The sequence below is a fragment of the Pecten maximus genome, chromosome 3 (assembly GCF_902652985.1).
Source record: "Pecten maximus chromosome 3, xPecMax1.1, whole genome shotgun sequence".
NCBI lineage: Eukaryota > Metazoa > Mollusca > Bivalvia > Pectinida > Pectinidae > Pecten > Pecten maximus.
Window position 1 is genome coordinate 29,700,932 of NC_047017.1, and position 18,602 is coordinate 29,719,533.

At 38.3% G+C, this 18,602-nt stretch overlaps 2 protein-coding genes across 2 annotated transcripts; one reads left to right on the top strand and one right to left on the bottom strand.

Moving 5' to 3' along the window:
- The first annotated feature begins 8,281 nt into the window (after nucleotides 1-8,281).
- On the top strand, nucleotides 8,282-11,679 carry LOC117323859. Its single transcript, XM_033879361.1, has 2 exons — nucleotides 8,282-8,809; nucleotides 11,442-11,679. The coding sequence occupies exons 1-2, from the start codon at nucleotides 8,349-8,351 to the stop codon at nucleotides 11,488-11,490; spliced, it is 510 nt and encodes a 169-aa protein (XP_033735252.1). The 5' UTR covers nucleotides 8,282-8,348; the 3' UTR covers nucleotides 11,491-11,679.
- Nucleotides 11,680-12,872: 1,193 nt separating this feature from the next.
- On the bottom strand, nucleotides 12,873-13,930 carry LOC117323858 (transmembrane emp24 domain-containing protein 7-like). Its single transcript, XM_033879359.1, has one exon. The coding sequence runs from the start codon at nucleotides 13,789-13,791 to the stop codon at nucleotides 13,150-13,152; it is 642 nt and encodes a 213-aa protein (XP_033735250.1). The 5' UTR covers nucleotides 13,792-13,930; the 3' UTR covers nucleotides 12,873-13,149.
- Nucleotides 13,931-18,602: the final 4,672 nt, after the last annotated feature.

Here is an 18,602-nt window from a genome sequence, read left to right on the forward strand (position 1 = left end):
TGATGGTACGGGTCGGTAAACCTAGTATAACATATGGTATTGATGGTACGGACCGGTAAACCTAGTATAACATATGGTATTGATGGTACGTGTCGGTAAACCTAGTATAACATATAGTATTGATGGCACGGACCGGTAAACCTAGTATAACATATGTTGGTGATGGTACGGGCCGGTAAACCTAGTATAACATATGGTATTGATGGTACGGGCCGGTAAACCTAGTATAACATATGGTATTGATGGTACGGACCGGTAAACCTAGTATAACGTGTGGTAGTGATGGTACGGACCGGTAAACCTAGTATAACGTGTGGTAGTGATGGTACGGGCCGGTAAACCTAGTATAACATTATGGTATTGATGGTACGAGGCGGTAAACCTAGTATAACATATGGTATTGATGGTACGGGCCGGTAAACCTAGTATAACATTATGGTATTGATGGTACGAGGCGGTAAACCTAGTATAACATATGGTATTGATGGTACGGGCCGGTAAACCTAGTATAACATATGGTATTGATGGTACGGACCGGTAAACCTAGTATAACATATGGTATTGATGGTACGTGTCGGTAAACCTAGTATAACATATGGTATTGATGGTACGGACCGGTAAACCTAGTATAACATATGGTATTGATGGTACGTGTCGGTAAACCTAGTATAACATATGGTATTGATGGTACGGACCGGTAAACCTAGTATAACATATGGTATTGATGGTACGTGCCGGTAAACCTAGTAAAACATATGGTATTGATGGTACGGACCGGTAAACTTAGTATAACATATGGTATTGATGGTACGGACCGGTAAACCTAGTATAACATATGGTATTGATGGTACGGACCGGTAAACCTAGTATAACATATGGTATTGATGGTACGGACCGGTAAACCTAGTATAACATATGGTATTGATGGTACGGGCCGGTAAACCTAGTATAACATATGGTATTGATGGTACGTGTCGGTAAACCTAGTATAGCGTATGGTATTGATGGTACAGGCCGGTAAACCTAGTATAACATATGGTATTGATGGTACGGACCGGTAAACCTAGTATAACATATGGTATTGATGGTACGGACCGGTAAACCAAGTATAACATATGGTATTGATGGTACGTAGCGGTAAACCTAGTATAACATATGGTATTGATGGTACGTGTCGGTAAACCTAGTATAACATATGGTATTGATGGTACGGGCCGGTAAACCTAGTATAACATATGGTATTGATGGTACGGACCGGTAAACCTAGTATAACATATGGTATTGATGGTACGTGTCGGTAAACCTAGTATAACATATGGTATTGATGGCACGGACCGGTAAACCTAGTATAACATATGGTATTGATGGTACCGGCCGGTAAACCTAGTATAACATATGGTATTGATGGTACGTGTCGGTAAACCTAGTATAACATATGGTATTGATTGTACCGGCCGGGAAACCTAGTATAACATATGGTATTGATGGTACGGACCGGTAAACCTAGTATAACATATGGTATTGATGTAACGGGCCGGTAAACCTAGTATAACATATGGTATTGATGGTACGGACCGGTAAACCTAGTATAACATATGGTATTGATGGTACGGACCGGTAAACCTAGTATAACATATGGTATTGATGGTACGGGCCGGTAAACCTAGTATAACATATGGTATTGATGGTACGGGCCGGTAAACCTAGTATAACATATGGTATTGATGGTACGGGCCGGTAAACCTAGTATAACATATGGTATTGATGGTACGGGTCGGTAAACCTAGTATAACATATGGTATTGATGGTACGGACCGGTAAACCTAGTATAACATATGGTATTGATGGTACGGGCCGGTAAACCTTGTATAACATATGGTATTGATGGTACGGACCGGTAAACCTAGTATAACATATGGTATTGATGGTACGGACCGGTAAACCTAGTATAACATATGGTATTGATGTAACGGGCCGGTAAACCTAGTATAACATATGGTATTGATGGTACGGACCGGTAAACCTAGTATAACATATGGTATTGATGGTACGGGCCGGTAAACCTAGTATAACATATGGTATTGATGGTACGGGCCGGTAAACCTAGTATAACATATGGTATTGATGGTACGGGCCGGTAAACCTAGTATAACATATGGTATTGATGGTACGGGTCGGTAAACCTAGTATAACATATGGTATTGATGGTACGGACCGGTAAACCTAGTATAAAATATGGTATTGATGGTACGGGCCGGTAAACCTTGTATAACATATGGTATTGATGGTACGGACCGGTAAACCTAGTATAACATATGGTATTGATGGTACGGACCGGTAAACCTAGTATAACATATGGTATTGATGGTACGTGTCGGTAAACCTAGTATAACATATGTTGGTGATGGGACGGGCCGGTAAACCTAGTATAACATATGGTATTGATGGTACGGGCCGGTAAACCTAGTATAACATATGGTATTGATGGTACGGGCCGGTAAACCTAGTATAACATATGGTATTGATGGCACGGACCGGTAAACCTAGTATAACATATGTTGGTGATGGTACGGGCCGGTAAACCTAGTATAACATATGGTATTGATGGTACGGGCCGGTAAACCTAGTATAACATATGGTATTGATGGTACGGGCCGGTAAACCTAGTATAACATATGGTAGTGATGGTACGGACCGGTAAACCTAGTATAACATATGGTAGTGATGGTACGGACCGGTAAACCTAGTATAACATATGGTAGTGATGGTACGGACCGGTAAACCTAGTATAACATATGGTAGTGATGGTACGGACCGGTAAACCTAGTATAACGTGTGGTAGTGATGGTACGGACCGGTAAACCTAGTATAACATATGGTAGTGATGGTACGGACCGGTAAACCTAGTATAACATATGGTATTGATGGTACGGACCGGTAAACCTAGTATAACGTGTGGTATTGATGGTACGGGCCGGTAAACCTAGTATAACATATGGTATTGATGGTACGGGCCGGTAAACCTAGTATAACATATGGTATTGATGGTACGGACCGGTAAACCTAGTATAACATATGGTATTGATGGTACGGACCGGTAAACCTAGTATAACATATGGTATTGATGGTACGGACCGGTAAACCTAGTATAACGTGTGGTAGTGTGGGTACGTGTCGGTAAACCTAGTATAACATATGGTATTGATGGTACGGACCGGTAAACCTAGTATAACATATGGTATTGATGGTACGGACCGGTAAACCTAGTATAACATATGGTATTGATGGTACGGACCGGTAAACCTAGTATAACATATGGTATTGATGGTACGGGCCGGTAAACCTAGTATAACATATGGTATTGATGGTACGGGTCGGTAAACCTAGTATAACATATGGTATTGATGGTACGGACCGGTAAACCTAGTATAACATATGGTATTGATGGTACGTGTCGGTAAACCTAGTATAACATATAGTATTGATGGCACGGACCGGTAAACCTAGTATAACATATGTTGGTGATGGTACGGGCCGGTAAACCTAGTATAACATATGGTATTGATGGTACGTGTCGGTAAACCTAGTATAACATATGGTATTGATGGTACGTGTCGGTAAACCTAGTATAACATATGGTATTGATGGTACGGGCCGGTAAACCTAGTATAACATATGGTATTGATGGTACGGGCCGGTAAACCTAGTATAACATATGGTATTGATGGTACGTGTCGGTAAACCTAGTATAACATATGGTATTGATGGTACGGGCCGGTAAACCTAGTATAACATATGGTATTGATGGTACGGACCGGTAAACCTAGTATAACATATGGTATTGATGGTACGGGCCGGTAAACCTAGTATAACATATGGTATTGATGGTACGGACCGGTAAACCTAGTATAACATATGGTATTGATGGTACGGACCGGTAAACCTAGTATAACATATGGTATTGATGGTACGGGCCGGTAAACCTAGTATAACATATGGTATTGATGGTACGGGTCGGTAAACCTAGTATAACATATGGTATTGATGGTACGGACCGGTAAACCTAGTATAACATATGGTATTGATGGTACGTGTCGGTAAACCTAGTATAACATATAGTATTGATGGCACGGACCGGTAAACCTAGTATAACATATGTTGGTGATGGTACGGGCCGGTAAACCTAGTATAACATATGGTATTGATGGTACGGGCCGGTAAACCTAGTATAACATATGGTATTGATGGTACGGACCGGTAAACCTAGTATAACGTGTGGTAGTGATGGTACGGACCGGTAAACCTAGTATAACGTGTGGTAGTGATGGTACGGGCCGGTAAACCTAGTATAACATTATGGTATTGATGGTACGAGGCGGTAAACCTAGTATAACATATGGTATTGATGGTACGGGCCGGTAAACCTAGTATAACATTATGGTATTGATGGTACGAGGCGGTAAACCTAGTATAACATATGGTATTGATGGTACGGGCCGGTAAACCTAGTATAACATATGGTATTGATGGTACGGACCGGTAAACCTAGTATAACATATGGTATTGATGGTACGTGTCGGTAAACCTAGTATAACATATGGTATTGATGGTACGGACCGGTAAACCTAGTATAACATATGGTATTGATGGTACGTGTCGGTAAACCTAGTATAACATATGGTATTGATGGTACGGACCGGTAAACCTAGTATAACATATGGTATTGATGGTACGTGGCGGTAAACCTAGTAAAACATATGGTATTGATGGTACGGACCGGTAAACCTAGTATAACATATGGTATTGATGGTACGGACCGGTAAACCTAGTATAACATATGGTATTGATGGTACGGACCGGTAAACCTAGTATAACATATGGTATTGATGGTACGGACCGGTAAACCTAGTATAACATATGGTATTGATGGTACGGGCCGGTAAACCTAGTATAACATATGGTATTGATGGTACGTGTCGGTAAACCTAGTATAGCATATGGTATTGATGGTACAGGCCGGTAAACCTAGTATAACATATGGTATTGATGGTACGGACCGGTAAACCTAGTATAACATATGGTATTGATGGTACGGACCGGTAAACCTAGTATAACATATGGTATTGATGGTACGTAGCGGTAAACCTAGTATAACATATGGTATTGATGGTACGTGTCGGTAAACCTAGTATAACATATGGTATTGATGGTACGGGCCGGTAAACCTAGTATAACATATGGTATTGATGGTACGGACCGGTAAACCTAGTATAACATATGGTATTGATGGTACGTGTCGGTAAACCTAGTATAACATATGGTATTGATGGTACGGACCGGTAAACCTAGTATAACATATGGTATTGATGGTACGTGCCGGTAAACCTAGTATAACATATGGTATTGATGGTACGTGTCGGTAAACCTAGTATAACATATGGTATTGATGGTACGTGTCGGTAAACCTAGTATAACATATGGTATTGATGGTACGTGTCGGTAAACCTAGTATAACATATGGTATTGATGGTACGGGCCGGTAAACCTAGTATAACATATGGTATTGATGGTACGGACCGGTAAACCTAGTATAACATATGGTATTGATGGTACGGACCGGTAAACCTAGTATAACATATGGTATTGATGGTACGGGCCGGTAAACCTAGTATAACATATGGTATTGATGGTACGGGCCGGTAAACCTAGTATAACATATGGTATTGATGGTACGGGCCGGTAAACCTAGTATAACATATGGTATTGATGGTACGGGCCGGTAAACCTAGTATAACATATGGTATTGATGGTACGGGCCGGTAAACCTAGTATAACATATGGTATTGATGGTACGGGCCGGTAAACCTAGTATAACATATGGTATTGATGGTACGGTCCGGTAAACCTAGTATAACATATGGTATTGATGGTACGGACCGGTAAACCTAGTATAACATATGGTATTGATGGTACGGGCCGGTAAACCTAGTATAACATATGGTATTGATGGTACGGACCGGTAAACCTAGTATAACATATGGTATTGATGGTACGGGCCGGTAAACCTAGTATAACATATGGTATTGATGGTACGGGCCGGTAAACCTAGTATAACATATGGTATTGATGGTACGGACCGGTAAACCTAGTATAACATATGGTATTGATGGTACGGGCCGGTAAACCTAGTATAACATATGGTATTGATGGTACGGGCCGGTAAACCTAGTATAACATATGGTATTGATGGTACGGGCCGGTAAACCTAGTATAACATATGGTATTGATGGTACGGGCCGGTAAACCTAGTATAACATATGGTATTGATGGTACGGACCGGTAAACCTAGTATAAAATATGGTATTGATGGTACGGGCCGGTAAACCTTGTATAACATATGGTATTGATGGTACGGACCGGTAAACCTAGTATAACATATGGTATTGATGGTACGGACCGGTAAACCTAGTATAACATATGGTATTGATGGTACGTGTCGGTAAACCTAGTATAACATATGTTGGTGATGGGACGGGCCGGTAAACCTAGTATAACATATGGTATTGATGGTACGGGCCGGTAAACCTAGTATAACATATGGTATTGATGGTACGGGCCGGTAAACCTAGTATAACATATGGTATTGATGGCACGGACCGGTAAACCTAGTATAACATATGTTGGTGATGGTACGGGCCGGTAAACCTAGTATAACATATGGTATTGATGGTACGGGCCGGTAAACCTAGTATAACATATGGTATTGATGGTACGGGCCGGTAAACCTAGTATAACATATGGTAGTGATGGTACGGACCGGTAAACCTAGTATAACATATGGTAGTGATGGTACGGACCGGTAAACCTAGTATAACATATGGTAGTGATGGTACGGACCGGTAAACCTAGTATAACATATGGTAGTGATGGTACGGACCGGTAAACCTAGTATAACGTGTGGTAGTGATGGTACGGACCGGTAAACCTAGTATAACATATGGTAGTGATGGTACGGACCGGTAAACCTAGTATAACATATGGTATTGATGGTACGGACCGGTAAACCTAGTATAACGTGTGGTATTGATGGTACGGGCCGGTAAACCTAGTATAACATATGGTATTGATGGTACGGGCCGGTAAACCTAGTATAACATATGGTATTGATGGTACGGACCGGTAAACCTAGTATAACATATGGTATTGATGGTACGGACCGGTAAACCTAGTATAACATATGGTATTGATGGTACGGACCGGTAAACCTAGTATAACGTGTGGTAGTGTGGGTACGTGTCGGTAAACCTAGTATAACATATGGTATTGATGGTACGGACCGGTAAACCTAGTATAACATATGGTATTGATGGTACGGACCGGTAAACCTAGTATAACATATGGTATTGATGGTACGGACCGGTAAACCTAGTATAACGTGTCGTGTTGATAGCGCAATACAGTGTTGTTTGTTGTTTATCTACTACTAAACTTTTGTAACTGTTCTATATGTGTATTTATATGTCTGATCGTTTGTAATTTACTTCTCTTGAAAAATGGGCAGATAGGATCGAAAATTCGACAATTTACTTGTCTATACTGTCGTTATTACTACATGTACATTACCAATTAAATATATATACAATATAAAAATAAAGATATGTAAGAAATAGAAAGATATATTTTGTGTTTATAAGATATATCTCGTGTACTGAATTTTAATATATGCCAATCATACTGTAATATGTACAACACGTAATTAGCCCCTTACAGATTCTTCAACGATCCCTATCTTCATTAAGTCCTTAATTTTTTTTTCTTATGAAATCATCAGAAAATTTAGTGAAAGTTTCTTACTGAAAGTTTTTATTATAATAATGGTTTCCTATGGCATTGACCTAGGTCAAGCTCCATGAATCGTCTAAATTAACAATTGGTGTTATTGATGAAAAATATATCTTAATGACTGGCTCAAAGTCAATGCCGACAAATATGTTCGTCTGTTTTCAAATGTAATATTTCAGGCATATGTTTTGACGGACCTGCAGATTTTATGCAGGCATTGAAAGTCTTTATCAAAGCTTGTCTGAAAACAACAAAAAATCACCAGGTGGGTCCTTATTTAGTAAACGAACAACTCATGTCCAAATTAGTTCAACCGTTGGGCCGCGATAAACGAAAACGGCCCTAATATAGTTGGGTGTTTATTTGGCTAGACACCGTTTTGTGGCATTTAAAGCGCCAGCGTGATACCGACTGTTTTCAAGCGTTGAAGTCATTGTGATCTACGGCTTCCTTGGTTACCTTATACGTTCTGTCGTCAGACTAGATTATTTTCATTATATCAGAAGATGACGGCCCACAGCATGGGCGCCTTTGGCGCCTATAAATACGCTTACAGTAGATACTTAAAGGAAAGAGAGGACAAGGAAAAGGAGCGAAAGGAATTAGAGGAAGGACCGGAAACTGTATGGGTGACGAAGCGATACATCCCCACCGACCTTCGTGTTACTGCCCCAGTTCCTCGTCATAAACTTTTAGCCCCAAAAGTTCTTCCTCGGGCAGAGACACATTGGGTCCCTACCATTGAGCCTCCTCTCAGAAGCTTTGATAGGGGTCCAGAGGCAGCTATATTTAAATCCCACCCCAGCACTCGATGCGAGGAATACTCCACACTGAAACAAATGATACCGTCAAGTGGAAGTCTGATCAGAGTTGCTCCCCCGAACTGGGGTACTGCTGGAGGGGTACCTGTTATGCATTCTTTGGTACCAGCCCGTCGATATCCTATGATAAACAGCCCAATGACGAAGTGAGTATTCCTAGATTCGGACGAATCGTTTCCATTGTATGTGTACATTATTGTACGTGTGTACATAAATGCTATTTCAAAACACCATACAGTGCAGCACCGAAATAGTCAAATAGCATGTCCATGTCTTATATACTTTATTTACTTGTCGGTATACTTTCTTATGCGTTACCTTGCTCATTGTGAACAGTAGCCCGAGTTTCCTCTGGCCCTGACACCAGGTCTGTGTAGGACCAGAGCGCACTACTATTATGAAAACGTGGAATTATCCGACACCGTTTGGTGTCGCTAAGAATTTGGTGCAAATACAATAAAATCGGGTGTGACATAACACCTACCTTATATATATGGAAAAATGATATATTTATTTACCTCAGAACACCCATTTAGTCCCATCTAGGTGTTTTATTCCATCCGTATAGAGCCTACAATATTTAGCCCGAGTTGTTTCCTCTGGCCCTGACACCATGTCTGGTGTCAGGGCCAGAGGAAACTCGGGCTTTGTGAACAGGTGAATAGAAAATAAACATGGTTGTTATATAGTCATATTTTACTTGAGGAACAAATAAGGTGCACCCGTTGTTGATATAAACACATAATCAAAACATCACATGTTACACACAACGTCTTATGAGTGTGTCAGATTGTGTTTCACTCTTTGTGTACACACCATCAAGTGATAAGTGTTCTCTGAAAGTGCATTTTATTCTTGTGAGGCTTTACTCTTGAAAGGATACGAGAGAGAATGTGATGCCAGCGGTCTCCACAGTCTAGATACATACAATGTAATACATAATATTGTACCAAGCGTCTGTGCATATCTAGACGTTTTGTAAAATTATAGTTACTATTAATTTGCTACTTCATTTTCTATTCATTTCGATGCGAGCAACTTGTAGAATTAAGCTTGTAATTTCAATGCGGTTTCATGAACATTTTACTCAAAGAGGGACATTCATATCAGACTCTTCAGAATAAATATATTAGCATGCTTGTTTTTTTCAATATCGACATGAATTTAGAATGTATTTTAAATGAAAGGCAAATGTTTGACACAGGAACATTGAAATTTAGGCATTGGAGTGAATTATTTAAGATCAAAAACCACGAATCCATTTGATTTCATCTTTCTTTTTTCCTAAAATGTTCATGACTTCTTTGACAATCATTTTTAAGAGTCGGAATCCTGCTGTCACAAAATAACTCATTGTTCCTACCGGTTATAATTATCTTTGTTATTTTGCTAAGATATCGTATTGCTTCTCATCAGAAATATTACGGCTAGTGTAAATATATTTAACCTTAGAATAGTTTGTCATGAGTACAAATCAGGAAATTAATAATTAGGTTAATTTCACCTGAAAATTTCGTGAAAATGTCTAATGTGAAAAAAAAGTACATTGTATAGTAAAAATTCTAACCGTCGTGTGAACGACTTACAACCGGCCACTGTGCTTATACTTTCCTTTTTCAAAACAATTCAGCATCAACAGAATGTTCCACATCACAGATGCCTACAATTTTAAACTAATAACTTTAAATTACTCTAACCCTCTGAACCATTTGGTTAGTATCAGTTTGTATTCATGGTTTTCCTATCTAAATAAAGCGATTGTATTGATACCCATTACACTCGCCAAACACCCACTCTCTGTACCACTTTGTGCAATGTCCGAATTATGGTTACAATTGCTTATAACATATTTTTACTAGAAAATGTAAAACTAGAGTCTTCCTCTGGAACTACTGTAGGATTTGTATATAACAGTTAAATAAGCGATAAAACACCTCTAACATAAACATGAAAACGAGCAATATTATAATGGTAACTTCACTACTCTGGAAGGGAAGTATTCACAAATGGCTGTTTTCCTATACCGACAAAATCACCCAATCACGAGAAAAAAATCCCAAAAATACAAAAATGTAGGTGAAAAAAAAAAAAAAAATGAAGGTAACATTTTTTTGTTTTGTTTTTTAATCATGCCAATATAATAACGAATAAACAAACAGCGAAATAAACTACTGTATAATCACTTTATATCAAAGTAAAATGTAGACCTTGGGCTTGCATTACACCGAGGCTTCCGTTCCAAAATCCTGTTCTCAAAATGGTTAGTCCAGCACTCCTAAAATACCAGATTAATCCCAGGGGACATATTATTATGACTTTCATATAATTGACGCTATTGTAGATGGCGTCAAGCTATTATACACGACGCTAACTATTGGAAATGACGTCACGCGTTTGTTTGATGGTGATGTCTCCAGCTTAATATCGCTCTAATGGGAAGACCCAATGCTTATACATTTATAAGCATAATGCTAATACATTTGTAAGCATGTACTGAACAATAAACTGTGTTTATTTATGTCAATGAAAATTTAATATTAGATGTATTAAATGCAATATCAGTATTTCTTTGACCCTTTACTTGTTATCAAATCGTCTGGTTTACATTAATCGATAGTTTGAATTATTAAGGAAGCTAAAATTCAACCGCTTTACAACCTTCCATTCTCACTTTGCCACACCTATATACACCGAACATCTAATATATTAAGTGTGTTACTATCGATCTGTCGATGGTTGTCACTCTTGTCAACTGATACTTATTGTTTTCCATTGTAGATATGTGGATGACATGCACACAACCAACAAGCTCTTCAAACTACATTGATGAAAGGTGATACCATACATTGATGAAAGGTGAACCATACATTGATGAAAGGTGATACCATACATTGGTGAAGCCTTCGCTACTTAAAAAGATAGGAACTCAGATTTTTACCATTTAACCAAGATCCCGTGTCGCCACATTGTGTGTTCTCATTTTTTGTAAAACTTGTATATATTTACACCCAGTATTCCGCTCAATCTTACCACGTCTAACGTTACACATAGCTTTCATATCTTTGTACGTGGCATAGATATCAGTATTACACTTGCATCAAGACATGTTGTTAATTGTTTTATCCTTCATTAATCCAAGGATCAGTGATTCTTTATCTTAGAAGTTTCTACCCGACATATCAGTATTATATTTTGAAATGACCATACTTTTAATTAGTTTATGTAGTCAGTATTACATTGTACATCTGTTTGTTGTGACAAGATGATTCCGATAGGATCTTTATGTTGTTACTACTGTCCAACTTTGCTGTGATATATTTAGAACCGTTTATCTGGTGCTTTCTGTACCTCCCTTGTTTTCGTTTTTATGTTGTGCTTTTTTCATATATATTTATTTATACCTAAAAGTATTACATTAAATCAGATACAGTTTGTATCCAAATAAACCCTCGAGGTTTATAATACCTATTATGCAATACATATTTATAACACAGATGGTAATTACACAATACTAACTATTGGGTTATAAATGTGAGAACCTCAGACCAACACTTTGTCTTACTGATCATTTAGTTCAATGTTTTGAGGAACAGTTTTGTACATTGTCGTTTTGGGTAGTCATGTGTTATTAGTTATTGGTAATTATTACATGTTACGTTTATCGAAAATCTTGTTTCATTTGAAGTGTGCATCTTAGTTATATATTAAAAACTGCAAGTAAATTTTACCAATTAGAAATGAAGAAAAAGTTACCCATTTTCAACTGTTCTATTCAGTCAAGGAAAAAATTACATAATTGACTATTAATAAAGTGAAAACGAGATTTATGAATATTAGTTTTTTTTTATATAATTATATTTCTTTAAATACGACATTCACATTTTGGTAGTCAATATTTCCTCTTCGTTTCTTATATATCCATTAACCATTTTGATATTTTGATATAAAACAATAAAATGAAATTTTTGAAGTTTCTGTTTTAGTGTCGTTTTTTTTGTAAGTTACTAATTCAATACGTATTGTGTTTTTTCACTAACGTAATCACCTAACATAAATCGCTATGCTTTTATCAACACGTTTAGTTATACTAGTCCCGTGGGTAAATATTTCCTTACTAAGACATCACCGGCTGTTACGACACCTTTGTTAGACAGCTAAATCTTCTGTGCACAACTTGATTAACTGATAATATACAACTCAACAGCCGGCGCGTTTGTCGATTCATCGATTAGTTTATTTAGATTTCACTCCAATTGTCCATTGATTAGTGGATACTGCCCACCCGGCGACGTCAGAAACACTACTACAACGACATGTACACCAGTAATGTATAAATGTACAAGTTACAGTTGAACATCGACTAGACACAATGGAAAAGATGCATGAAGATGTAAAAATATTATTTTCAATACGTTCGTTAAACACGTCTATTACGGATGGTTTGTAAATGTTCCTCTTATTCCGTTCTGGTGTACACAAGTGATATCTATATGGATGTTTTAGAACTTCGTTCCGTGAAGAACGTCTTTAGTATAAATACCTGTCCGAAGCCAATGACCATCACAATGATTGTCTGACCAACAGACCACCACATGACTCCAGCATTGATTACCTCCCCTATGTAACGCCCCATCACCTCCTTAAGTCTATAGTCCCTCTGATAGTCTACCACCATCGTCATCACTTCATGTATGTTCTCGCATGACGACTCGGCGGCGGTCTTCACCGTAGGGACGGTGTTACCCGCTTCTACAGCTAAGTTGTCTATCTGCTCTTTGCGCAAGTCGAAGTAGACAACCTTGTGCGAAAAGGGAGAGAACTCGTTGTCGAAACAGATCTGGTATTCCCCGTAGGAGCTGTCAAACAGAACCTTATCCTCTGTTTTGCGGTCAGCGTTGTACACCACCTTCCCATTCGGCGACAGGATCCAAACATTTATATCGTTATTTCCACCTCGTAAAACTTTATAAACCAGCAGTTTTGATGTCGAATCCCGAAATTTTTCGGTGAAGCACACCTTTTCAGTTTCTGGCAGTTCAAAGGTTAAAGCTGTTCCACTGGCCATAGATCGGCAACAAAACAGGAATAAAATCACAACTATTCTTAGATCATAAGTTATTGGCGCCATCGTAATATAGAAAGTTAGAGCTGCTTAACTGATGGACATCCTTGGTTGTCACTTCAATACCTCCAGTGGTCTGATGTGTCACATATTTCGCCAACTCGACACAGTCTACGTCGACGGTTTCGTGGCCTGTAAATAATAGACATCGAGTATTTCTCTTGACACACGTGGTCGGGACCAACACCAGCTGTGTCTTTAGAAATACTGGGCAGCAGATGGCCTGATGCATCGTTATCAAAACGCCATATTATCTATCCTTGCCTTTTGCTTATTGTAATGATCAATAACTGTCAAGGAGAACATGGGCGGCAAAAATCACCGAAATCTACATTAATCTTTATTGATGTAGAAGGATTGACGCAGTTCTAAGTGAAGATCAACATTTTATACGATTCTGAAGCATACACAGTTTCAGTTTCATGAATACAAAACCACACCAAACTGTTGTTTCGTCCTCTTTAGACTCGTCATGCAGTAATGTGAGGGACCAAAGGTGTTGAGATCATGACGGGAAGTTAGGGATATCAAAATGGACCCGCAGGCACGTGATAAAACAAAGAGGGGTGTAAAGCGAGTACTATGTAATACATTGTTCCCGGGACTACATAAACGCAGTATAAAACACAGCAACGGACAATTATCTTTCACCTGCACAACAGGTTATCGCCAATCTAATTAAGATAAGATGTTCATTATCCACTCCATAATCTCCGTATGAAGGGAGTAATGAACATCTAATTTTAATTAGATTGGGTTATCGCACATCTTTATTTTAAGTACAAATGTACATTATATCTCACTTGTAGCGCAATTGGAAACCGCACTTTAAAGCGGTTACCATTTATCAATTTCAATATCTTTACTGACTGTGGGAAATACGACCCATAAGACAACACAATACATAATATTGGTATAGAACAGCAATACAAATACAACATGGAGTATGGGTAAAGATATACAGATCGGATTTTATTAGCTTCGAAAATAAATTTGCCTAAACGACTTAATTTTTTGACATGGTTTACACTTAGTAACTGTATTAATTTGAACATTGAAGGTTTTTGCCAACCGTATTTTTCAATGAGGCGCTTTCTTAAATTGCTATGCAAATTACATATTAATATAAAATGGTATTCATTTTCTTTCTCGGTCATTGACTTACAAATTAAACAATACCTTATATTTCGATCAATATTGCTAAAACGGCCACTTTCGATTGCTAACGAATGCACAGTTTTGATAAACATATTCTGTATTACATAGGTATATACTTGATTAAATGCAACTGAATGGAAAAACTGTCCACACTATGTCTATATAAAACATTTCGAAGACTTTTCTAATAAATCTCTCAAATACTGTTGGGTTTGATCAAAAATGCTTTGTCGTATACAAGATAAAATAGCTTAAACGTTATTTGGTGATTGACAGTCATACCTCACCGAAACCTAAAGAACAAAGTAACGCTTTGGCACCGTGTATTCAATTAAAACATAAACCAGTGTTTTAACTAAAACAATCATATGCAGTATTCAATATACAATTTCTCGTGTCAAGCAATTCGAACCAACATTTAACAATCCCATATCTTCGTGTATATTCTAAGGGAAAACGACCAAGTTCCCAGTATACCATTACATTATACGTAGATTTTTAACCTTACAAAAATGATCTTGTACATTTTCTATGTCTGATCCTTTCGTCAAGCCCTACACTTCACATGCATAAAACAAAAAATACTGCTTCCATAAGTATCAAACAAACTGAACACTGTTTTACAATTTAGACTCGTATTTAAACATTTAGAAAATAAAGCAAACATGGCATTTATCAGGAAGCGCAAAGTTATCCTTGCGGAAGTGACATGGTCTTTACCTGGCTTGTAACCAGGACCGACTTGGTCTTTACACAGACTTGGAACCGGAAGCGACATGGTCTTTACACAGGCTACCGACCCTTTCTGATTTATAACTAGACACTATAACACTATCGACTCTCCGTTTTACATTTAGTGTTTAATCTACAACATTTCATAAACTTACAATCAATCACTATTTCAAGCATTGGATAATGACGCTGTTTTTGTTATTACTGAAATAGATTTGTCCGCGGGTTGGTCGGCCTTTCGTATAAGCAAATCATAACGAAGACTGAAATCAGTATAAATACTGTCAGTATTATAGAAGGTTCCTATAACGTCAGCCGCTCTTTGTTCGTGATGATGTGTATATGTTATTATGATGAAGTACAGAAGGGACCTGGTTGACGGGTTGTAAACCAAGAGGATGGCTTTTAACCAGTATCCGGCATTGTGTTTATTTCACCGTCATGCTAGACGAGTTCCATTTGCTGATGTTCTCTTACTGTTAAATATACAAGTCCTTTTCTGTAATCACCGGCGCCATTGGGACCCAATAAAACGGTTTTTTTTACGTCAGCAAACGGCCATCGGGACCTTACGAAACGTCAGCAAACGGCCATCGGAACTAATAGAAACGTCAGCAAACGGCCATTGGGACCTAACGAAACGTCAGCAAACGGCCATCGGGACCAAACGAAACGTCAACAAAAAGTCATCGGGACCAAACGAAACGTCAACAAAAAGTCATCGGGACCAAACGAAACGTCAACAAAAAGTCATCGGGACATAACGAAACGACAGCAAACGGCAATTTGAACAAAACAAAACGTCAACAAACGGCCATCGGGAAACGGCCATAAGGACCTAACGAAACGCCAACAAACGGCGCCCTTACTGTAGTGTTAGTACAACTGTGGTGTTACAATTAATTTTAAGTCTTCCGACTACATATACAAACATATCGGGGACATACCACTACAATAACGACAGCAGGCTTGATATACAAGAGACTCAGAGGGCCTGTATCGCTAACATGGATATTTCAGTGATTATGGCAAAACGCTCACTAAGCTAGTTATATTTAATACAAATATTTCCCCCCAATTTATGATCTACCACTCAACACTTTGCATTGCAGTCAACAATTTTCTTTAACTAACATTTGGGTTTCTTGTTCTAAAGAAAATTAAAATCAAATTAAGTTGAACAGCACTTAACATTAGTAACTTCTCTTTATTTGGCCCTGCCCACGGTTACTTGTGGACAGGAATAGGATCATTAAATTCGAGTGAGAATAAATCGTTTTATAGCAATCAGATGCTTGATTTTAAAAGTTTAAAATAACAAAACTTAAACATCTGATATCTATAAAATGTTGCATTCTCTTCTGTGATTTTAAAGTATGGTGGGTAAAAATAGTTTGGTTTGTTTGGTTTGTTTTTTGTTTAACGTCCTATTGACAGCCAGTGTCATTTAAGGACGTGCCAGGTTTTGGAGGTGGAGGAAAGCCGGAGTACCCGGAGAAAAACCACCGGCCTACAGTCAGTACCTGGCAACTGCCCCACGTAGGTTTCGAACTCGCAACCCAGAGGTGGAGGGCTAGTGATAAAGTGTCGGGACACCTTAACCACTCGGCCACTCTGGGTAAAAATAGTAAACTCGTTTTATAGCAATCAGACGTGGTCATTCCTACAAAAGGATTTTAGAAGTATATCGGTAAAATATCATATTTCACACAGATTTAGCCTTCAGAAGTCAGTATCACAGAGACAATGTCAACATCAGATACAATGTAAACACCAGAAACAATGTCAACATCAGAGACAATGTCAACATCAGATACAATGTCAACACCAGGACAATGTCAACATCACAGAGACAATGTCAACATTACAGAGACAAAGTCAACCTCAGAGACAATGTCAACATCAGAGGCAATGTTAACATCACAGAGACAATGTCAACATTACAGAGACAATGTCAACATTACAGAGACAATGTCAACATCAGAGACAATGTCAACAACAGAGACAATGTCAACATCACAGAGACAATGTCAACATTACAGAAACAATGTCAACATCACAGAGACAAAGTCAACATCACAGACACAATGTCAACATTACAGAGACAATGTCAACATCAGAGACAATGTCAACAACACAGAGACAATGTCAACATTACAGAAACAATTTCAACATCACAGAGACAAAGTCAACATCACAGACACAATGTTAACATTACAGAGACAAAGTCAACCTCAGAAACAATGTCAACATCAGATACAATGTCAACATCAGAGACAATGTTAACATCACAGAGACAATGTCAACATTACAGAGACAATGTCAACATCACAGAAACAATGTCAACATTACAGATACAATGTCAACATCACAGAGACAATGTCAACATCACAGAGACAATGTCAACATCACAGAGACAATGTCAACATCAGAGACAATGTCAACATCACAGAGACAATGTCAACATCAGATACAATGTCAACATCAGAGACAATGTTAACATCACAGATAAAGTCAACATCAGAGACAATGTCAACATCACAGAGACAAAGTCAACATCACAGAGACAATGTCAACATCAGAGACAATGTCAACATCAGAAACAATGTCAACATCTTTGACAATGTCAACATCAGAGACAATGTCAACATCACAGAGACAATGTCAATATCAGAGACAATGTCAACATCACAGAGACAATGTCAACATCAGAGACAATGTTAACATCACAGAGATAAAGTAAACATCACAGAGACAATGTCAACATCAGAGACAATGTCAACATCACAGAGACAATGCCAACATCAGAGACAATGTCAACATCATTGTGACAATTGACAATGCCAACATCAGAGATAATGTCAACATCAGAAAGACTGTCAACATCATGGAGACAATGTCAACAACAGAGACAATTTTAACAATAC